Here is a 24,716-nt window from a genome sequence, read left to right as displayed (position 1 = left end):
ACTTGCATGTATTCAGCTGGAACTCTTCGTCTATCCTAAGAATGATTCTGAGTAGATCAACAAATTATGTTGACTTAAAAAAATCACTGCCAAGCTCAGAAAGAACACCTCATGTCTGTCATTCTTAACTATTTTCAGTCATAAGAGCAAAGGAAATCAATGATTTTGAAATAAACATTAATGCAAAAAAAATGTATGCATACATTTGCTTTGTGGAGGAAAAGTGTAAAATCGCAACAGCAGCAGAGTGTTGTGTTGTACATCAATGGAGGGAAAGATGGGAAGTTGTACACAGATGGAACCCCAACTGTAACCTAGTCAAAACATGTTCAATTAGCAAACCTAATCTCTGAAGAGCTGGCTGGCAGGATAGGGTCAAGCAGTATTTCAGCCAGCTCACTTACTCCAGGGAGGGGCAAGTTAAGTACTAGCAGTAACCAGTGGAAACAAATGACACTAGTAAACAGACATGTGCATACATAATAAACACGGAGAACTGGGGTGTGACAGTAGGTAAGGCCATAAAGCCTTTCCCAGCTCTCTGGATGCTGCCATACCAGGATTCCCTGATCTCTTCTTCATGTGCGTCTACAACCACATTGCCAAAGTGGTTAGGAAGACCTTCTATATTGCCCACCTTATCATGAAGGGTTTCACATCTAGATCAAGAGAGGTCATTGTGCCCCTGTACTCTTCTCTTATCAGGCCAATGATTGAGTACAATGCCCCATTTGGGATGTATCTCACCCGACACCTGCAGCAGTTGGAAAGACCCCAAAAGTTCCTCACCAAGAGGATAAAGGGTCTTAAACATATGTCATATGCTGCCCGACTGAAAAAACTCCAGCTCTATTCAGTCGCATACCGCCTACTCAGAGGTGATCTGTGCCTGACGTACAAGGCCATGTCCAATCCTGAATTAATGGACATGCTCCACCTTAGAAAATCCAAATCCATCAGAGCCACGAGAACAAGTGACTTAAACCTCAACACAGAAATAAATAGAACGTGCTGGAGGGACAGATTCATAACCCAGAGGCTCCCTACACTCTGGAACAGAATCCCAGTCCATGTTAGGCAGAGCCCCTCACTGACTCTATTCAAGAGAAATCTTGACGAGTGGATGGGAGATCGTAGGTTTACCCCAGGGGTCATCTCTGTGTCACTACTAGACAGAGGCATAGTAAACTAAACCCTAAAAGGGCGTAGTATTCTCATCCTAAGGGGTGGTGTAAGCCACATACACTCTGGCTAGGCTTATAAATGCCCTAGGGCAGATAGCCTAGTACGAACCTATGAACCTATGAACAACTGCTTACACCAAACAGTCCCTTCCTGAGGGCCCAGTCCAAAGGAATAAGCCAGACAGATGTGAAGGGAATGTGGAGCAGAGGATCGAGGAGGAACTCCAAGACACAGCTCACTCGTGACAGAAAGCTGTGGAAGGAGAAAAAAAGGAGACATTTAAGGCAAGACCACACTGTCTTCACACAGATTACCAGTGATGATTAACATCCCAATAAACTACTGAAGCAACTGTTTTGAACTCGTCTATGTTTTACACCGAGTGCTCTCTGATGAGGAATAACTGCTTCCATAACACTAGCTAGCTTCACGTTTAGCATTTATCCTTTGTTCCAAGTTACGTTTATCAGAAGGATACTCTCAGTAAAAATGCAAAAAAGAACACTATTAAACAATACTTACAGAAATGACCAAATATGCCATTAAAGAGGAGTTATCTAACAGACACAACAAAAATCATGTAATGAAAAGTTTTTAAGACACACAGTTAAACCCCTGATTTGTGTGTCAGCAGTGGGTCTATATCACTTCAGCGAAGTGACAGTTACGCGAGCTGCATTTCATCAGAAATGCCTTTCATCTAAATCCGCTCTTGTGGGGGCCGCACCCCCCCCCTGCTGATTATATATACGAACTCCTGAGATCGCACTACAGTGGGGAAAGGGCATATTTCCTAATCCTCACTGTACCGTAACCTCAGTATGAACAGTTCGACAAATGGCATGTTCGATGCAAGTGAACTGAAAATGCCATTCGCTGAAATGAATTTTCGCTAAAGCAATATATACCCGTAAGTAGCATTATCAGAGGTATGTTTATTGTGCCATTACACCGTACAGCTAGATTTGCAAATGTTATGTCAAATAACTACAGCTACATACGTAGCAGTCTAAATTTGATGCAAGTCTCAGCACCACTGTTCTCGAGACAAAATTGTGATAACTCACCTATGCTTACTATAACGGAAGACAAGAATGTTCTTTCCAGCAAGAAGGAAACAATGTGCCACATGTCAGGGCAGACTAGGGATAGCTACTTAAAAACTGTAAATCACTCCTAGAACGTAAGCTGCAGATCAGTATCCTCTCCTTGTTTTATAATGACCTATAATGTACTACTTTAACACATGATGTTCTTATTAAATGGTTCCTAAAATGGAATTTTGCTGTATATAAACTTACTCTAATCTACAACTTGAAAAAGTCCCTTCCTATGCCAGTGTAAAAACTTCTGTTAAAAGTAAAAAGGAGACTAAAACCAAAAAGGAGACCCTAAAAAGTGCCCAAAATATGTAGTATGGAAAAGTTCACTACTGTCTCTTTTGTCAAACATTAATGGTCTTGATCCATCTTCTTATGATCCCATCTCAGAAAAGTCAAGAAAGTAGGTTAACATCATGCCAACACAGCAGTTTTTCACAACAAACAAGGAAAGGCAGAACCTAAAGTAACTTTTTCTTTTGTCTGTATTAAAAAGGGTCAAATTGTGACAGCTCAGAAAAGCAATGTGGCTAATTATTATGAAAAATACACTAAAATTCACCAGTTATCTTAAGGTGCTGCAAGACTATGACAGTACTTACATAAATCAGACTACTCCTTCCTTGGAACTGGCCAGTTAGGGTTGTTGAACTGTCCCGAAAAATATTTCAACAAGACTGATATCACCAGTGAATAATGGGACACAATTTGTGAAACACTTTGGTTTTTGCAGAACAAAAAATAAATTCTTACCTGAAAAGTGTTCTCCACAAAATTAACTTCTAAATATGCTGGAGGTAGAGAGGGAACGCTAAGGGCAGACTGAGAAAGTGGCGAGACAGATGCAGTAAGCGATGGCTCACTGGGCTGTTTATCAACCTCCTTATTCTGCAGTGGCTGTTCTGTTTCTGCAAGTGTCAGAAGTTGCAGCTCTGTGTTTATATCTGACAGTTTCAAAACATTCTCATCATTGGCAACAACCTTAATGTCACAATTTTCATTTCCATTTGTTAGTGATATGCAAACTTCAGAAGCATTTTCCTTTTTCAGAGCTTCCCAGAGGCCACAAATCCAAGGATCAACAACGGCTTCTGATCTAAAAAGAAAACACCTTTAATATACATATATGATTTGAAGACAAAATAAATGTCAATCATTAATATGCTTTCAACAGATACAAAAGTCAAAGGACACAATGCTCAACCTGTTGACAAACAGAAGCATAGGGTCATCATACAAGCCCCAGCCACCACCAAGGTAAACAGCACTTTGTCTTTTTTTGTACAAGAAACCACTTAATACTTGCAGTCCCCTCCTTACCTAACAAAACAGAAGCATACATGAACTGAAGTAAACATACCAGGGTGCTCACTGTGATAAAAGAGCTTCAAGAAAGGCTCTTCCTGCGGATTGAAACCCACTGACTAACCTACTAAGGAAAAACTTTTTTCATCCCAGTACCCACAAGTGACATATCATACCTTCTAATCAACATCAACACTTATACAACAATTTAACATGTAATGCAGGTGAACCATGAGGGAAAAAAAACACCACCAAACCACACACTCAAGAGTGGAGGACTACGTATGCTGTAGTCATAACAGATAATTAAAACCATCCTTGTGTGGTGGGCAGATTTGTAAGTGAACATGTGATTTATGAAGCTTTCTTTAAAGGAGAAGGGAAAAGAAAACATTTTATAATATGACAAGAGATGAACAACTGGCACTGAACAATCTGCACACTAATAATGATATTATAATTGAGGAGATAAAGGGGGCGCTATTGCTTTTATGAATAAATAAGATTATATTTCAACAGTGCTGGATATTTTATGCGACTCTTTTAAAGAGTGGAGTATACTTAAGAGTAAAGAATTTGTTATATGACTTACAGTTGAATAGTGATATTACTATAGATAAATGTGTGTAATAGGGTCTATGTCAAATCAGCAAACGCTTAAAAAAGCAAACACTGATTTATCGACCCTCTTTAAGCAAAGGCTTAAAATCCTGAACACCCAGAACAGCAATTTTTTTCCCACCCCACCTCCGATGTGGGGGGGGGCTCTGCCCCCACACCCCCCCCTACTAAAATATACCAACTCCAAGATCGCACCACAGTGGAGGAAATGGCAAAGTCCTGAAAATGGCCCAGCAATTTTTTTTCCCTGGGAAAAAAATCACTGTTCCGAGTGTTCGGGATTTTCAGCTTTCACTTCAGAGGGTCAATAAATCAGTGTTCGCTTTTTTAAGCGTCCGCTGATTTAACATAGACCCGTGTAATACACCCTATCATAAAAGTTTTATATTGACTTCCAGAAATTCATAAGGATCCTATAAAACCATCTAGGCATCCAATTGTCTCTGGCAGTGGTTGGGTCACTAAGCCTGTATCTGCTTACCTTGAAGTTATTCTAAAGTCAGCTCTGAAATCTGTAAAGAGTTTTATTAGGGATACTAATGATTTTTTGCAACAACTTTATTTGTAGTATCAGAAGTAAGGTTTGATTTATTACTGGCAACATTAGATGTCAATTCACTAATTACAATAACTGCCAATGAATATCGGACACAACTATTGGGGATTCCCTATGTAGGTAGGCTGACACTATTTGTATGCTGCTAGATACTGTCCTTAGAAATACTGTTTTTATGTTTAATAAGAATATTTATCATCTAAGACGAGCATAGCTATGGGTACTCCAACAGCAAATTCATATCCTAATATTGCTCTTTTTAATTGGGAAGGACAATTTATCTATAATCGTCATTATACATCATATGTTCAAATTTTATAAACGTTTTATTGACGGCTTTTTTTGATTTATAGTCAGGAAGTGTAGATCATCATCATCATCTTTCGGCTGTTCCCGTTAGGGGTCACCACAGAGGATCATCTGTTTCCATTTCTTTCTGTCCTCTGCATCTTGCTCTGTCACACTAACCACCTGCATGTCCTCTCTCACCACATCCAGAAACCTTATCTTAAGCCTTCCTCTTTTCCTGTTACCTGGCAGCGTCATCCTTAGCATCTTTTTCCCAATATACTCAGCATCCCTCCTCAGCACATGTCCAAACCAACATAATCTTGCCTCTCTGGCTTTGTCTCCAAACCTTCCAACCTGGGCTGACCCTCTAATATACTTATTCCTAATCCTGTCCACCCTCATAGTCAGGAAGTGTAGATATGTTGTACAAATACATGCTTAAGTTTTAAACTAAAATTTTCTTTGTCTATGATTAGCTTTAGTACATGATGTTGGTAAATAAATAAATAAAAAACTACATATAAATGTGTATCCAAATAAATACTTCATAGAAATAAAATAGGCAATGAAGAAATAATATATACCAACCTCAAAATTAACCAAAACAAAACCATCAACATAATTGGATGCTACTTCCCACCTGGCCAAAACATCCCTCCACTAGAAAACCTCCTCAACTGGTCTACCCACCATCTCCCGCAAGAAACCATCATCTTAGGTGATTTCAATATTGACTGGCAATCCTGTTCAGGCAACAATCCAACCCATCATGTACACCTTCATGGCTTCACCCAACTAGTCCAGTCACCAACCAGGATAAATAAAAACTCCAGCAAGCACACTACCCTGGATTGGATACTAGTCAGTAAGAGCCCCCAGTCATATATAACAGGCTGCTTATCAGATAGCCTCAGTGATCACTCCCCAACATTCCTACTCAAAAAATACCTATACCAAACTAAACCTGTCATCTACCGTCAAATACGTAAAAATCTAAAGTTTAACCCACTCACATTCATCTCATCCCTCAAAGAATGTAACTGGCATCCTCTAAAGTACCTCAGTCTAGATGATGCAGTTGAATTTTTTAATACTACCTTCCTGAACATCCTTAATTACCATGCTCCCATAAGATTTCCAGAACCAAAGCGCAACCCTCCCAATGGCTACAGAAAACCACTAAGTCAGAAATGAAAAACAGGGATAAAGCCTGGGAGCACTGGCACAAAACCAAAACCCCCTTAGCTAGACAGAAATTCCTAGAACTACGCAATAGAGTCAAAAAGCTAATACTACCAGTCTGCCCTAGACTCCTCACAACACAGCCCCAAACAATTCTGGTCCTCCATAAACTCCATCCTCCACCCAGGTAAAGTCAGTACCCCTCCTCCTAACATCCCTCACTCCTCAGAAAATATTGCTACCTCATTCAACAACACACTTCACCCAAACCTTACTATCACTAGCTAAACAACATAACCCCCCTCCCGTCCAACCCACACCTTCAACTAGTAATCTCCCCACTGCCTTCTCTTTTTCTCCTGTACCTACCTCCAACATAAAAAAAACTCTTAACTAAACTTAAACCCACCAAATTAGCAGCAGACAACCTCCCAAGTGAATACCTACAAATCGCAGCTGATGCTCTGGCCTACCCAGTATCCATCTTGATTAACCGATCTCTGTCAGAAAGTTACGTTCCCATACTGTGGAAAGTATCACATATAATTCCCCTCCACAAAGGTGGACCCTCTGCAGAACTAACCAATTAACACCCCATAGCTATTCTCTCTCCACTCTCCAAAATACTAGAGAGATGCATACACTCTCAGGTCTCAGACTACCTCATTACTAACAACCTCCTTTCCAGTACTCAGCATGGTTTCCGACCAAACCATAGCACCACCACTGCCTTACTCTCCTTTACTAACACTATCCTTCAGCAAAAAAACAATGGCTATCTCTCCTCTGCTACTTTCCTAGACCTATCTAAAGCATTTGACATGGTCCCACACAAACAACTTATCTCTGTCCTCAATAACCTTTCCTTCTCTCAATCAGTCACCAACTGGTTGAAGAGTTACCTGTCTGACCGCCAACAATCCGTTGTATGGCAGAATGACATATCTCCCCAACTACCTGTCTCCATAGGGGTGCCCCAAGGATCCATCCTTGGACCCCTACTCTTCTCTGTTTACACCAATAATCTAGCCTCTGCCACCAAACATGGCACACTCATACAATACGCAGATGACTCGACCATCATCTGCTCAGCCCAGTCCCTACCAAAACTGCAAAAAGTCACACACGAAGCCTTTTCCTCTGTTGAAACATGGTTATCCGATGCCCAATTAATACTCAACCCAAACAAAACTAAACTACTCATCTTCCAACCCAACATACTCAAAACAACTCTCACTTTAACATCACAGCAAAAGACACCACCACTATATACCCAATTGAACACACCAAATTGCTAGGAGTGGAAATAGACAATAAACTAAAATTTGACATTCACATATCCGTGACCATAAAAAAAGTCCACAAAAAACTAGGAGTGTTATACAGAAATAAGCAATTTCTCACCAAAGCAGCAAGGATTTCAATAGCAAATTCCCACCTTATCTCCACTCTACTTTATGCCTCTCCAATATATACCAACCTAAGGCAATGTGATCTAAACAAACTAGAGACCTGCTACAATAAAATCTCCAAATTCGCCACAGGGGCATCCTACCATAGTCACCACTGTCTCTCACTTGCTGAACTGGGCTGGCTTGAACTCCCTCACCTCCTTCAATGGTATCAACTCTCACTCGCCCACAAACTAGTAAACCATCCACTAAATGTCCCATCCCTACAGAATCTACTCCAACCCTATCGCACCACCAGACCACTAAGATCCAGCAACAAAAATCACTTGCAGATCACTAAAGCCAATAACTCTGCTGGTGAAGCACTATTCTCTTGCGCCATGGCCAAATTATGGAACTCACTCCCACCCACAATTACCTCTGTACCATCATGCACCCACTTCAAAACTTTACTAAAAGCACACCTAAAACATGCTGGCTATGCCCTTGCAACTCCCACTCTAATATCATCCACCCCATCCAACCACTACCTTTCTTTCCACTCCACTAACTACCTTGATTATAGCAAGTTCAGATGCTCATAAGCCTAGTACTTATTATACAGCAGGAACTTCTCATTGTAACATTTGTTAATGTCTGTTATGTACTTCACAGATAAAGATTCTAGTTGTCTACTGATGTACTATGTTCTTCATCTGTAAATATGTTGTAAGTAATTGCTATGTTAAATTGTTAATCGCTATGTAATCCAATGTAACTACTGTCTGTTTATTTTACTGTGGAGCTTTTCTCCCCGGGCCTCCGCTGAAAATGGACCTACGTCCAGTTGGACACGCCCGGTCAACAAATTTAAATAAAAATAAATAAATAAATAAAAATAAATAAATAGAACTAGTATGCATCCAAGGTGTATGTTTAAAGGAATCATACAGAGTCAGTTCGTAATACCCAGCCAATTAGATGCAGATACTGATATTTGTGTACAGCAAATAGATGAAATGTTGTATGATTTTAGGGTCAAAGGGCATGAATATGCTATTTTAGCTCACAAGAAAATCAGATTTTTTTTCTATCATGTGATATGGTAGCAAAACCATCTTTTTCTGAAAGAAATGTTGGACAATCCCAAGGCTCCATACTTGGGCCCCTCCTCTTTGTCATATTTACCAATAACCTTAATACTGCCACCCAAAATGCTATCATCATCCAATATGCTGATGATTCCTCTCTTATCTGCTCAGCCCACTCCCCTCAAGAACTTCAACACAATATGCAAAGATCTTTCCAGGACATTGAAAGTTACCTCAAAAGCCATCAACTCATCCTCAACCCGAATAAGACCAAACTCATTATCTTCTGTAACAAATCCTCCAAGCTCAGCTCACCACCCCTCTACATACACTCTTCCAATGGTGCAATAACTGAACCCCTCAATCAGACCAAGCTGCTTGGAGTTACCCTAGACAATACATAAAAATTCGATAAACACATCTGACTTACAATTAAAAAAGTCTACTCCAAGCTCGGAGCTCTCTATAGGGTTAAACTCTATAGGGTTAAACCTTACCTTACACAACAAGCTAGACTTACCACTGCTACATCTCACTTGCTATCCACCCTCCTCTACTTCTCTCAGAACTTTACCAAGCTATCCAAGGCTGACCTTAATAAACTAGAATCCTGCAACAACAAAATAGCTAAGTTTGAACTTCCCAATCTAGCACTAAAGCAAATGTCACTTGCCCATAAAATCATATACAACCCCACTAACTGCCAAGCTCTTTCAAACCCAGTTCAGCTTAACACTAATTGTAGGCTGCTTTGGTCATCCAACAAACTAATGCTAAAAGTGACCCAGTCTCACAACTATTATGGCATCTCTCTCGACTTCTATAAAATAGCCAAGGAATGGAATAATCTTCTTCAGCACATCCTAAAAAATCCTAATCTGTCTGCATTTAAAACTACCCTAAAGGATTACCTAAATACTAACTGGCTTTTCTCCTGTATTACTCCTGCCTAGTTTTTTCTTTCTTTCAATTACTGTTCATCTCTTGCATGTGATTCCTATTACTGCTCATCTCTTGCATGCGATTCCTATTACTGCTCATCTCTTGCATGTGATTCCTATTACTGCTCATCTCTTGCATGTGATTCCTATTACTGCTCATCTCTTGCATGTGATTCCTATTACTGCTCATCTCTTGCTTGTGATTCCTATTACTACTCATCTCTTGCATAACTTGCATATTCCCTCTTTTTCTTTTGGATGTTGTATTCCATTATATAACTTCTTAGATGTGTACCTAACTTACATTGTATACTATGTAACAGTTTGCTATTTCCTTTGTAATTCTTGTGTGAACGTGTAATATGCATTTTTTATTTTTTTTCTACTTGTACTTTTAACTAATTTGTACTGCTCTGGAGATTTTTCTCCCCAGGTCTCCACTGAAAACGTTTTTTTTCCAACCCAGTGGGACACTACCTGGTTATCAAATGTAAATAAATAAATAAATAAATGAATCTAGTAATGATAAATTTCCCTATGTTAGGTATATTACGAAGTATAATAGAAGGTCAAGTCAGGTAACAAATATTAAAAATAATTGATCTAATTTGCACACTTTCCAGAGATGAAAAATATTTTAATCAATATGCCAAGATTATCATATAGAAGTAACAGGAATTTAAAACCATAATTTTGTTAGAAAGATTTATGTAAAAGGCAAATTCTTAATGTGCGAACAGCTCATACTCAGAGTTTTAATTGCCAGTTTTGTCAATATATTTTATATCCAGTAAGTGGTAGGAAATGTATTTTTAAGTGTTTTGCTGCACATACGTCTCAGCATATAGTTTATTCATGTAATAAGTGTGCAAGATTTTAACCAGGAAAGAGCAATAAGAAATTTAAAGAAAATATTTCTGCACACCTTTCTTATACTACCAATGCTTTTTCACAATTTATCACTGACAAAAGTATTGAACATTCTTCATTTTTAGATACAAAACTGAAATATCTAACCATGAGGTGGTAATTTTGTCACACTTACTGAATGTGCAGAGTATAAATGGATTTCAGTACTTTTTCCTTATGAATACAACTAATAGCATTAAACCTGTATTAAAATTAAGATCTCTTAAGAATTAATAATCTAGTGTATAAAATTATGAGAAATGTATTAAAATATCTTGTGTGTGTGTGTGTGTGTGTGTGTGTGTGTGTGTGTGTGTGTGTGTGTGTGTGTGTAAATTTTAGGGCTATTTATTTAAGTATTTTATATTATATAAATATTTATTTAATAATCAAAAGGATTAACTATGAATTGATTGATGTAATTTATGTCACTTTTTAAGAGTCAGTGTTTTTAACACTCATGTATTCACACATGGGAAGAGCAAGTAGCTTGAAGGCTTTGTGTACTATTACATACTTTGATTTTTTTTTATCATCGTGCCTTGAGTAATTCATTGTGCTATCCTTTTTCTGCATTGTAACATGTGAACATGCAGTACACAGAATAGCCCTGATGAAGGACCCCCCTTTCCGGTCTAGAAGATCTGCAAGTACAATCAAAACTGTTGAGAAATTATTATGCCCTATGCTAATACATGGTTGCTACCTTGCAGCACAAAATTATATAAGCAGTCAAGAAAGTTAACCTTTGAAAATATGAATCCGCTGCTTCTTCCTTTAAGGGGGAAATTAAAACACCTACTGGGCTTTCTGACATCTTTGACCCAATACAAATAAAATGCACCAGGTTGATATTCAGAATAAGAAAATGTGTTCACAAGGCTGTCTTCAGTAAGGAGAACAACATAAATGAACTGGTTCAAGAATAACACAGAGATGCTATACTTCTGCAAATCCAAATAAAATATACAATGCATTAAGGCTTCAATAAGAATTCTGAAAATCTGTCCTTCGCTGTCCAGGAGAGAATTTAATGGTCATTGGGAACAGAGACTTCCAGGAGAAAAAAACATTGCATCTGCCACACAAACAAGCTCAAAAGTGGGCAACAAATGCCAATTTAACAAGATGAGGGAAGAACCAGGCTGATCAGTGAAGAATGGACCAGCACACCGTATAGAATACTTTAGGAGTTCGGTCTTGTACTAATACTCTGGTATCCAACAAGCGGTAGAATGCAAAACTGGCACAGCTTATCCACTGACAAAATAAATGACAAATATGGGCTAGACATTCCTACCATGGTACATGCAAAAGTCCCAGCTTCCATACCAGCAGAAGAAACCACTCACCTTCAGTGCATGCAAATTACTTCCTTAGAGGTTCTTGGAAATCCTAAAACTTCTTTAAAAAGGCAAACAATGTGTCCGGGATTAATTGAGAAGTCATATCTTGAATGATCATGAGGCAGGGTCTGGGGAGTCAACAGACCCAATTACTGATCAAGTCTGGCTCTCTACTTGCCACCTACTATGACTGTAGGGTCTACATCTCTGCTTTCATTGCCATGCTGAAGGAGCATAAATGAGATATTCTGTCTTCTTTGGAATCCAGCAGACAGCCAGACTGTGCAAATAGGCTCATGCCATGGCACCAATAACCTGGGGTTTTCCATTATTTAATACTTCTTCCAGGCAGTAGTGTATTCCTTGTGAAGAATGCAGTGTTAAGCATCACTTCTTTTTAAAAAGAATAATTTAATATAAACATGAAACATCTGCAGGCTGGCAGAGGATCAGAAAGTATATCAAATACTGGGTACTTCTTTATATCTAACAAATCTTGTTTATTTTCACAGTAAGATAGAAAAATGTGAATCTAGGAGTTGCTTTTTTGGTGGCCAGGGCAAAAATTTGACTTTACTTCCCTCCAGCTGTTGTATTTTTTACCTAATCTGCACAAGCTGAAGTTCAATATGCAGACGGCTTGCACATTTTCAAAATAATTTGCTTACAATGAAAGCACTGCAGAGGCTTTTGAAGCTGCAGCCACACAGCTTTCAATTACACTGTAATTTGCTTTCTACTGGGTTACACACAGTAACAAAATCTTTTCCAGAAACTAACAAAAGTACATCATATTACACCCAATAAATACACTTGTCATATGGTTTGTTGCAGCTGAAGTTGCAGAGATTCATTTTACATGTCATTATAACTTAGGAGTTCTTTACTTATTTTAGAATACATTAGAACTTTAATTTATTATCAAAACATATGCTGTTTGTTGTGAATGGGTTAACATTCGCATTTCTTTTACTTTTTCAGTCTTCAGCAGAGAATTAATCATTTGTGCATTGGACACCCTAGCACTGTGACCTCTGTGTGATATTCTATCATGATCAACAGCTCCTGGGAAAGTTTTTTTTTGGTGTGTGTGTGTGTGTGTGTGTGTGTGTGTGTGTGTGTGTGTGTGTGTGTGTGTGTGTGTGTGTGTGTGTGTGTGTGTGTGTGTATGTATGCACCCCTTCCACCAAACTATCATTATGTGCTTCCTGCAGTCACAAACAGTCATCAGCTGCAATAAGACTTATTTCACCTACTCCCTACTTTCAGTCTCCAACAGCCAGTAATTTTTAGGTCTCTTCATGTTGCAGGTTAAAATATATTAATTTCCGAATTCATTGGTGGTGTTGAATTGCACTATTTTCATCATGGCTGTTTTTTTTTGTTTTGTTTTTTTAATGATGCATATTTTTGCAGCCGACTGCACCCTGCATTTTATGTAAACACCAGTATGCAAAGCAGAAGCCTCATTTATACTACCCTAGATAATGCAATAGGCAAAGTATTTAGTGAAGGAGTTTAGGGCACCATAAGAAGCACATTATACCAACATTTTGCACATAAAATAAAGAATCATTGCAACAACTATCCTGAAAACCAACTTTTAATTACAATAAATATACCGATACCAGAGTGAGCACTTTCAACAGTAATAATACAAGACCTCATCATGAAGTCTCATATGAATACCAGTGAAAGCACTTCCATGACTTGATTTTTTATATGTTTATGTTGCCTGTACTCCAATATCATAATGTTGCTATGTCTGTTCAACATTTTACTAATACTGTCTCCTTGTTCTCAGTTGTAATAATCATAAATGTAAAATGCCACAGCTCCTTTCAGGACTTCTCAACCCCAAGTCAGGTATCTCAGAATAAGGCTCATTAGACCATAACAGTGCAATGCTGTATAAATTTGCATCTCTTTTTTTAATATGTGTAGACCTCCACATGAATTTTCAAATGTTACACATTGCTTTCCGTCTCAGCTCCACTTCTACCATTGTTAGGAAGTTGGAATTTAAGCTCATCTTCAGTTACTGACTGAGTTCAAAATATTTCCTTGACAGTAACCATACTTCTACAAAATAAAAAACATTAAATATATTGCAAAGGCTTAAAAGATGATGTTGGTGTTGATTACAACATATTCAGGTTAATGATACATTACTGTGAAATGTAACATTATTCTCAAATAAAAGAAGATCAGGGATGTGAAGATCTGAGTGACACAAGTTGCTAAGTAATTACCATAACTAAAGAATTGTTGGCTATAAGCACATCTACTTGAAAAACCTTTGACTATGGACCAGATGACCCTAATCTGATCAATATCTCAGGTGCCTGGTGGAGCTGGAAGGGAAGGATGGATAAGCATATCCTAGGAAGGCAGTATGGAGCTGGCCATGCACTGACATGATCTCGCAGAGTAGGAGAAGCAATGCAAATTAAATGGCCTGCAGATGGACATTAGGCTGATCAAGCCATCACTCTGGTGGCAGCCTTCAGCGCCGGTGTGCAGAAGCTTGAACTTGCATGGGAAAGATGTTTTGTTCCTTTGCAGTGACAAGGATTACATGTTGTCGGCCATCTAGGGGTGGGGTTAGGGCTATTACAAATATATTCATTGCTAGGATGCCAGTTATGGCACACAGCACCATCACAATTGCATGACTCTAACCCCAACACTGCATGAAAATTCAAAGTCATTGGAAATTGACAGGTTGTGTCCAATTAGGAAAGGTTTTGATAGCCAGCAGCATGGGGCAAAAAAGCAAACAGACAAAGTATTGTCTGTGCTACTACCATGTTTAACATTTCTCAATGTTTTAACAAAACGGAATTTAATCACATGCTCAACATCTCTCAAGAGCCCTTTAATTAAGAAAGCATGCCACATAATAAATTAGCACTGGGTTTTGATCCTTAGCAATGATACTACAGACATCCCCTACAAATTCAAAACCTCTTTGGGGTTCTACAATATCAAAAGCAGGTTCTATAAATAAGCTGGGTGTCCTTGGTTGTAAAACCTATCACTGCCCTAAAGGTTTGAATGATGACAGAATCAGAGATGCTTCTGCTCAAATGTATAAACTGCTCCTTAGGAATCATATACCTCACATGCAATGAGTAACAACTGGTGTAGTGAAGTACTTTATTTGTATTAGTTGGCTTCCTATTGAGCTTATGTTTATGAAACTTCCCATATAAATCTACAAATTAAATTTCATGTAAACTATAAGAGAAAGAAAACTACAATAAGCCACTATAATGTTTCTACATATATCATAAGACATGGTCTATGGTCTGTCCCTCCATACAAAAAAAGTACTGCAAATAAAGCACTACATGCTAATGGAAATTAGTGTAAGAAAAATATATCCTGCATCCCATACAGCTATAGCTGCACTAGGAATAGAAGGTAGCACAGTCAAACCTACAGCTGTGTCTTTGTCAACCTATGTAACCAGTCTCGCTAAACAAGACAACACTATCTTCCAACATAACACGTGAGAGGTAAACTGTAGAGTTTGATGATTCTGAATAGCCAATACGTTTACTAAGCCACCTGCCTAGTACATCAACCCTTTTGTTCTGATTTGCCACAGTTCCTAACATGATAATATCAGTAGCAAATAAAGTGGTAACCTTTTTTCACAGGAAATGTCACCAAATGTTTGAATTGTTTGCTCTAAGTCCCTAATATAACAAGGGTTATAGCTAAATCTTGATTAATAAGTAATTAATAAGCATTCCTATGGCTTCAATTAAGTAACAATAACATGATACAGTAGGATATAAAGGAGACAGACAGTATATTTGTGTATTTTAAGTATAAATGATAAAATACAAAAGTCTGCACTGCAATGCTATACCGCTTTAAACATAATCCGCCCATTTAGCATAATATCATTTGGCACCACATTAATTTATGTAGCTAAGGCATCAGTCGATTACTTACTACATAAGTTTTTATCATAAAAATGAACATAAGTCAACATGGACTACATACTATTTTTATAATGCTCACTGCCCACAATAATGACGGCTCTACCCTTATCCGCTGCAGCAATATAAATCCTTTCATCATTAGTGACAGCTTTCAATGCACACCAGTCCAGACACATTAAAATAAGAGACATGTCTAGGAATTCTTAAAACATACATTCTGTTTTCTACATCTAATCAAGTTTATCCAGTATTTTACTTAGTTCCTTATGGTAATTGCATAAAGTTGTTTTAAATGTTTCATGTTACCTGCACTGTACAAAACTTCACTTTGTTCAGTGGTACAGTTACTGTCATCTGTAAAATATCTAATTTCACTTAATTTTTGCTTATAATTATTGCTCATGTTCCCATGTTAGTGCCTTTGCCGTAGTGGTGAAATGGCTCCTTACAGAAACAGTCCATTACCCCAGTAACCAACCAAATAAACATTAAACAAATGTGAAGAGCAGGATGGATATCACTGGCAGAACAACCAAAGCCAAGGTGAAAATATTTGATCTTGTCTGCAACACTGAAGGATAAAATATGGACTATCTTAATTTCTTTCATATAACACCATAACATACTAGTTTCGGATGTTTACATCCACAGACTGTGCAACTAGAATAACAGGGCACACATCAACTGACTGCAAACTAATCACATATACTGACTACATCACATATACTCACAACAAATAAAAGCTGTATTTTTCTGTGAAGCAATTCAGATTTTTGAATGCAGACTGTCTAATACCTACTGACTGCTTATACCTCAGATATTTAACTATGACATGGAACTGACATCAAGTGACAACAGAGGTCAATGGTTTTGAAACACACACACACACACACACACACACACACACACACACACACACACACACACAAACAACAAACTTTTACTGAAGAATAATCACTTCATTTTTGAAAGGTGGTCCACTTTGGATGGTTAAAGCCATAATTATTTAACTTTGTAATAATACTGGGCAGCTACCAGCTCAAAGACTGTTTTATCCTGATTAGCTAACAGCTTTGGTCACATATAAACTGCAGACCACCCCTTCAACATTTCCTTCCTCTCCGTTAACTGTTTAACTGCGACAGAGTAACTGAAGTCTCTGTGAAGTTGAAGGTTATTTAATCAAACACACACACACACACAGTTTACCCATGATGCTCATAAATTATCTCAAGTCAGAGCATTTAAAAATATCTCATTCACATTTCCTGCAGCTCCACAGATGTTGCTCAACTCCTTTGTTAAATACATTGCTCTCCTGACGCAGAGGCTGGTCATAAATTCATTTCAAACACTAGTACCAGTGGGTCCTATATATATCAGACCCAGAAAGACTGCAATACTTATGTCTGTATTACAGTCCAATGTCCTGATTTGATGTTAATTCATTTCTATTTAATGACACAGGAGGCTTTGACATTAATTCAACTTAACTGCTCACCCATATGCTATGTGCCGAAGGTAAAAACAAGTTACAAACATAACCACTACAGTGGGTGCTAAGATAACTTAGGTTAGGGCAATCTGAGTTTTTACTAACTTTTTTCTTTGAGCTATCTGACACCGTCTTTCCGTAATTAATATAAACGTTTCCTGTGTGATTAAATAAAAATGAAACAAAATCAAACAGGACATTGGACTGAAATGTAAACAATATTGAAGTCTTTCTGGGTCTGATATACAGGAACCACTGTTACTATTCTTTGACACAGATTTATGACCAGTCCATCCCTCAATAATGGAGTTAAAATTTGTTACCAATGTATCACACCAAAGTTACGAGCAAAGCATAATGTTGGCACTATACAATGCAAAAGAAAAAGCATAAGCACATAACTGCTGAACTACTGACTATGTGAAATACCATCTATGCTCACATTCCAAAACAATTAGTAGTTAGACTGAAGCACAGATTCCTTGCAAAAGGGACTGTAATAGTTGACAGAGTCTACCCAGTTACCAAGATAAAATTGTATTATTTACATTTTTCTACTTAAAAGATATTTTGTAATTACATAGTGGCCTACCTAACCATTCACCAAAAATGGAATAAACAAAAAAATATTAATGCATGTACTGCAGACAAGAATTATGGATATCAAAAGGCAGGACAATTAATTTGCACTTTATATACTACTTCCAAAAATCTTTCTAAATAACAACTCATGTGGCTAGACACTCGAGAGTCATCACAAAATAGCAGAAAAACACTCATTATGCAGGCTTTATGGCACAGAGGGATGCAACACTGACTTTGACTCAGATAATCCATGTTCGATTACCAGCCCAGGGACTAGAGAAGCCAGCAGGGGATGTAAGGCAATGCCCTGCTTGCCTCTCTCAAGGGAAAATGATGAAGGTGCATGTTGGGATATGTGCTTGGCCTCCATATCTGTGGTAAAGACCAGACTTGAGACAATGCAGTCTGCCTACAAGGTAGTAGAAACTAGGTAGAGACTGGGGATATCAACAGCAGAAAGGGTTGGCAAAGCACTCACTCAATAAAACAATGCACTCCCACCCCTTGGACTGTTTTGGATTTATATGATGGATTGGTAGGGCTTATTTAAAACACCCATTTCACTGCTCTCTGGTAGATAAGAAGAGGAAGGTCTATACATGGGCTAAACTCTTGGCTAGACTTATAAGGGCCTCAGGGCCAAGAGCCTAGTAACTTCATATGATCCTATGAAAAAAAAATGTACATCAGAAATAATAAACAATAGCCACAGGACTCGTTTCAAACTGTGCCCAGATTAGCATACTCTCCATCAATTACCCATCTGCTATGGATAAAGCATTAGACTTCTCCAAACATAATATGGAAAGAATTACAGGTGGAAGGCATAAGAAAGTTCAAGGAGAAAAAAAACAGTTGGTAAAAACTCATATTGCCTGATGCACAATCTTCTTCATAGCACTAGGTGCTCTATCGCTTTCCAAAGCTAAGTACCTCAGACTTGGAATGTAAATTACAGAGAGGGGTACTGTAAATTTTGAAACAAAGCACTGCTACTGCTTTTCTTGCAGACCGCCCCCCCCCCCCCACAAAGTTTCATTTAGATGGACAAAGAATACAGACTGTAATTGCATCAATACTAACAAAAGAGTATGTACCACAGTGGCAACAAACAGATTTAAAAATCTACACTCCCTTACCCAGTCACTTCATCTGCAAGTCCAGTATCATAGAAGTGCTGCGCTCCCAGCTCCTGGAGTCGCTTGTCAATTGTTTTTCCACAATTGCAAAACATTGAATAACCAGAATCACCTAGAGCTTAAAAACGATTTAAAGAAAAAGGTCAGCATCATTTGTACAAAAAATTTTTGCAGTTTTCTTAGAGCAAAACACTCAATGCAATGGCTTCCTACTGTTAAACTAAATCCTGAATTATCCAAAACATAGATAATATTCTTGTGCAATTAGCAGATGCCATATATTCTGATTAGGCCAAGTCACCCATGCTCTGGGCATTAGTATTTCCTTTCAATCCTTTATAATCTGTACTTCCTCTGTTAGAAATTGGCACTAGACTTCAACTCACTTGCAAACCAGAAATCTGTGTTTTGCTTAAAAAGTAATGGTATGCTTACAAATCTTCAGTCTTAATAATTTTAAATAATAATATTTTACTGTACTGAAATCAAACAAAATAATGGAAATACACACCTCAAAAGACTTTTCAACAAAGACAGTACAAAAAAAATGATACAAGTCCAGAAAAACAAATAAGTAAAAATAATTCTCCGCTTTTGTAATTTGTCAATTTTCAGACTTAAGTGGTAACTGGTATCAAAATCAGAGTATGACATACAAAACACAAAGATCTCTTCCCACATATTACTGTATTTCCAAAGATTTTTAGGGCATTGATTTTTCAGAAGAAAAAAGGTGTATTCCTTACATAACATGGTACAGAAAGAATCTACAGTTCACTAGGCAAGATAAAATCTAAATCACAGTGACAGTAAAGACTTAGATCTTGTCTGGATATTAAGCAATGATCCCAAGGAAAGAGGGCTGCGAGTTTTACTAACTGGAATCTTTGGAATAATTTATTCAAAATACATTTACCAATGGTAGTGCAGAGGGATACAGATCTGATCGGGGTCCTTGCATCATGGAGTATATAAGCAGCATAGGTTCAAAGCAATAGCAGAGAAAGATGGACATGCTCATTCTAGGAAAGAAGGAGCAAAGCAGGACATACAGTGCCACAATGAGGAGCTGCACTGTGTTGGTCATCCTGTGGGTGGGCTTATAGCTCATCAATCTACTGCCTTGTGCTAGTTTTGTCAGTGAGTGTACAGAAGGATGGAACCACAAAGGAGGTCACTGTGAGTCCCCACAGTAAAGCAGACAACCCATCTCCCCCAACCAGTGTTGAGGTAAGGAACTTATAAACAAAATGCTCTCACTGCCAATATGTTATCATGAAAGACAGCCTGAATGATAGAATCTCTGGGAAGTTCTTACCCTAGCAGAAGTGAGGGTATCCCAATTCTAGGAACAAATGGGTTTGAATCCAATAGGGGTGGCTTGATGGATGGCAGGTAGAGGGTTCAAATGCAAGTAGAAAAATATCTTTAGAGAATTTACAGTTTCACATTATGCACTTCAAGTAAACTTGGTAATATTTATGTACTTGACTAATATGAAACAATCAAATTGTAAAAGATGTTAATACAGAGAGGGTAACACAAACATTATGATTAATCATAAAATGTGTACAAACTAATTTGGAAAAACAAAAAAATATTTTCAAAAATAGTCCCAAAATATGATACAAGCTGTAATCTAGACTTCCTTTTTGTAATGTGACTAAACCAGCATGAAGAGCAAACAGAAGAAAAATCAAGATAATGATTAAAGAAAAAGTATGAGAACTCAGATTATCATTAATCCATGTGTAAACCTTTACCTTATTAAACATTGGAAACAAATTAACTCTGACAGTTAAACACAGATTAACAAACATATCTGTTTATTAAGATCCAGACATCTAGTATTATTCTGGTTGACCATAACTTAAATTAAAAAACAGATCCACAAAGTTAAATAACACAAATTTCATCAACTTTGATGGAGAAAGCATTTCTGAATTCCGAATTATATCTGGACTATTTATAACCGATTGATGTAATAGAAATAACTCAAAAATGATCACCTATTTCATTAATATCTGTAACATATTTAAGAAGTTGATTTACTGTTTTTGTGAATTACTAAGTGGTAGAGGCAAAACAAGAAAAGAAAGAAACTATTTTTTTAATCTAACAGCGCATGATTTTAAGATCAAGATAATAACCCAGCTTGGGTTCCAATCCTTCTCACTTTTTTATAAGATCAATTAATGTTAGTTAATAAACTTGTTAATTAAATGAAGCCATCTAAACATACTCTCTTTCAGGCCGTAGTTTAATTTTGGAGGATATGTGGCGAAACTCCCACTCTGTGTTTTTTATTACTTTATATAAATACTGCGGTAGATTTACTAATTAATTAAAAAATCTTATATATGGTATGCATAGTATTACTGAAAACAGAAAATAACCTTGGAAGTATCATGCCAAGTAGAAAGATAAACTATTACTCCAATTAGACTTTTAGATCAAAATGTTATTCAGATGACATTTCTGGCATAACTTTTTGTTAGAAAAATAAAATCAATATTTACAACACAAGCAAAGGGAAAATACTTATTTTACTCAATGTATTACATGGATGTCAGCTCTTTGCTGCTAAGCCAACCCAAAGACATGGAAAGCAGACAGCTAAGCATACTTACACTATCAGTAGTTTTGATTCTGGGAAAGCCTTAGCTAATAAGTGGATGTTTGCTCATGACTTGAATTTTAATTCTGGAAGGTGCAGAAAAGGACAAATGCTTTAAAATACGTTTATATAATTTACATGCAACACTTTTTTTATTTTTATGTATTTTATTTTTATTTGACATTTGCTAACCAGCTTGGTCCAACTGAGCTAAAGCCCATTTTCAGTGGAGACCTGAGGAGAAAAGCTCCAAATACAAAAAGAAGAATATACATTATGTAAAATAAAGTAACTTTAAACAATGAGACAGAGAGAGAGAGAAATAAGAATACATCTGGTTATAAATTTGAGGCATAAGAAAAATTGTAAACAAACTTATGCTATATACAATAAACTTACAATGAGATATACCTTTATTCATTTTATAGTGTTAAGAAATTAGAGTATGTTGTTTAAGACATCACATAATGAAGGTGTTAGCATGTAGCAAAATAAATCGTAATAGAGCCAGAATTTATGACAGATATCTCTATCTATCTAAATACAAACATATATATATATATATATATATATATATATATATATATATATATATATACATACACATGTGTGTGTGTATATATATATATATATATATATATATATATATATATACATACACATGTGTGTGTGTATATATATATATATATATATATATATATATATATATAAAAAGAGAGAGAGAGAGAAACGACACATGGTAAAATCTTTGTGGTATTAGTTTGTAGTATTAGATGCTCCCATTCTAGAAGTGGCTCTTACTCTACTGTTTTAATTACTGTTCTGGAACAACTCTGATGACACTGTCGTTTAGTTTCTGAAGTCCAAGAAAGAATTTTCCAGGCATTATGAAGAGATCCAGATGGCCATAAAGTATAGCAGTTGCAAAAACTGTAACACTGGCGAAAATAAATTTGTTTGACCCCATTTACAGAGGGGGGGTACCTGCCAGACAAAAACTGAGAATGCATTAGCCAAACTGAATCAGAAAGAAAGAAAAAATTGCATATCTACATTCAGTGGAAAATACCGCAACATGTATTATCACAATGCAACTCTGTGACAATACCGGGCAGTTTATTTTACTGGATAATTGTTCTCTTATTTTTTTTACAATTGTTACAGTATTTATCTGTGACATTTGTATTTGTTTATAGTGAGAAAATAATTGCTCTGCTTTTTTGAATAGAATTCCATTAACCCTTACTCTCAGATTGCTCCTTGACAGGGACATCTGCAGTAGGGCCAACCACAGGGATTATTCTTCTCCTAGTCTCACTACAAGTCTAAACATCTCAGAACCAATGTTCACCACAGGCATGTTGCAAGGCCCAACAGACATCTACTGCATTTGGGTTAAGAAATGTGCTCAATGACACAGCGCCCATGTCTTAATCCCCAAATGCTGAAGACAGGATGCTTTACAAAACAACAGTGCCAAAGGCAGCTCTGGTCCCAAACAACAGATCTAACTTGCAGTACTTTGTAAGGTGGCTAAAACATGTGTATGTGGCTCTGGTACAAATATCAGTCACACTCATATTCCTGTAGAGCACATTCAGTATTCTTCATGAATGTTTGTTAACAGCTATAAAAAAAAGGTCAGAATGTCTCTGTGCTAAAAAAGTATTACACTTAGCCAATCATGTATGTGTCTGATAACTAATGGCCTCCTCTCCCATCACACAGTAAAAAACAAATGCTTGACTCATATTTTGGAAAGCCTTAACCCTCAAGGAGGGTGAGTTGCAGTTATCGCTATATTAAGGAAAACATCTGTCTCAGAAGCTCTGAGGAAAAGAATGTTATATGAATGGTTCTATTAAACTCTGAGGAAATTAAATCTAGCCCTCAATGGGATTATGCCTCTTACAATGCATGGACAGGGCTTCTTACACAAAACAAAGTAAAGGTCTCGTATTCTTCTGGCTGAAGAAAACAAAAAAATCACCAAAATGTGGATTTGTTAAGATACAAGGTGGACAGCTGCAGATAAGGGCTTAAAGTGAATAATAGAATATCTATTGATTACAAAATTCATATGAAGCAGAAACTCGATTTTTAAAATAAGATCTAAAAAAGACATGCACGATTTTGCAAAATACTGATTTTGGTTTAGAAGTGGATTGGTAATTAGAGGATTTTTTAGTTGATGATACTAACTGGTGGGCTATCTAGGGCATTTGTCTGGGGGATTTATAAAATTATGTGGCATATAACAGTTATTTTACCTAGAAAGTAATAGTTACATTACTTGTCATGTAACAGTTATACTACCTGGCATGTTATGTAATCATTATGGGTGAAAAGGACAGGCTTCAACATTGTTGAAAGTCTGAAAGTCAATTTAGTTGATAGAAATGTTTGCTGATTACACAGATATGGGCTAGTTTTAGACATTTCCTAATATTAGGCGGGATGAATTAGACTGAAGATGAGCGACAAACACTTTAGACAAGACCCAATGGAAACAGTGTTGCTGTCATTCCATGTTTACCCAGTTCTTCCTTCTGGATTTCTATAGGTAGCTTGATGTGAAGGGACATTTTCTATTGTAAAAAATCAAGTTATACACAGACAATCTGTAAATGTCAGAAGTTGATGGTAGAATGGGAAACGCATGAAAAATACCTTATTTCCAGCTGTGCTAAATTGTCTTACTCTTCAAGACATTCATGGCAGTCAGCACAATGTTTTAAAATGAAAAAGGATGCAATTACAAATGTAAGCATTTGCATTAACAAAGCAATGTTTCACTTGGTTATAGTGATAGTTATAATTGCTAAAAATAATTTTCTCTCTCTTAGAAAAAAGCAAAGACATGAGACAAACAGATTACATCTACAATATGCTGATAATGATGGATGTGAGGAGTACTTCTGAAATGAGATGTATGACTGATAGTGTGACATTTGTAAAAGTGTCTCCAGGGTGAAAGCATCAGATACAGCCTGATCCTGGAGGACA

General features: G+C 37.0%; 1 protein-coding gene across 1 annotated transcript in view; it reads right to left on the bottom strand.

Moving 5' to 3' along the window:
- MTRR (5-methyltetrahydrofolate-homocysteine methyltransferase reductase) overlaps positions 1–24,716 on the bottom strand; it is a 780,817-nt gene that overhangs the window by 477,542 nt on the left and 278,559 nt on the right. Inside the window, exons 5-6 of the mRNA XM_044064883.1 lie at positions 19,094–19,211; positions 3,039–3,381 (exon numbers count right to left, since the gene is read on the bottom strand). Coding sequence (XP_043920818.1) covers positions 3,039–3,381; positions 19,094–19,211 — 461 coding nt within the window. The remainder of the gene's footprint in view (positions 1–3,038; positions 3,382–19,093; positions 19,212–24,716) is intronic.

Source organism: Protopterus annectens, chromosome 3.part0 (genome assembly GCF_019279795.1).
Source record: "Protopterus annectens isolate FY-2018-M chromosome 3.part0, PAN1.0, whole genome shotgun sequence".
Lineage (NCBI taxonomy): Eukaryota > Metazoa > Chordata > Ceratodontiformes > Protopteridae > Protopterus > Protopterus annectens.
This window is presented reverse-complemented; position numbering and strand designations above follow the sequence as displayed.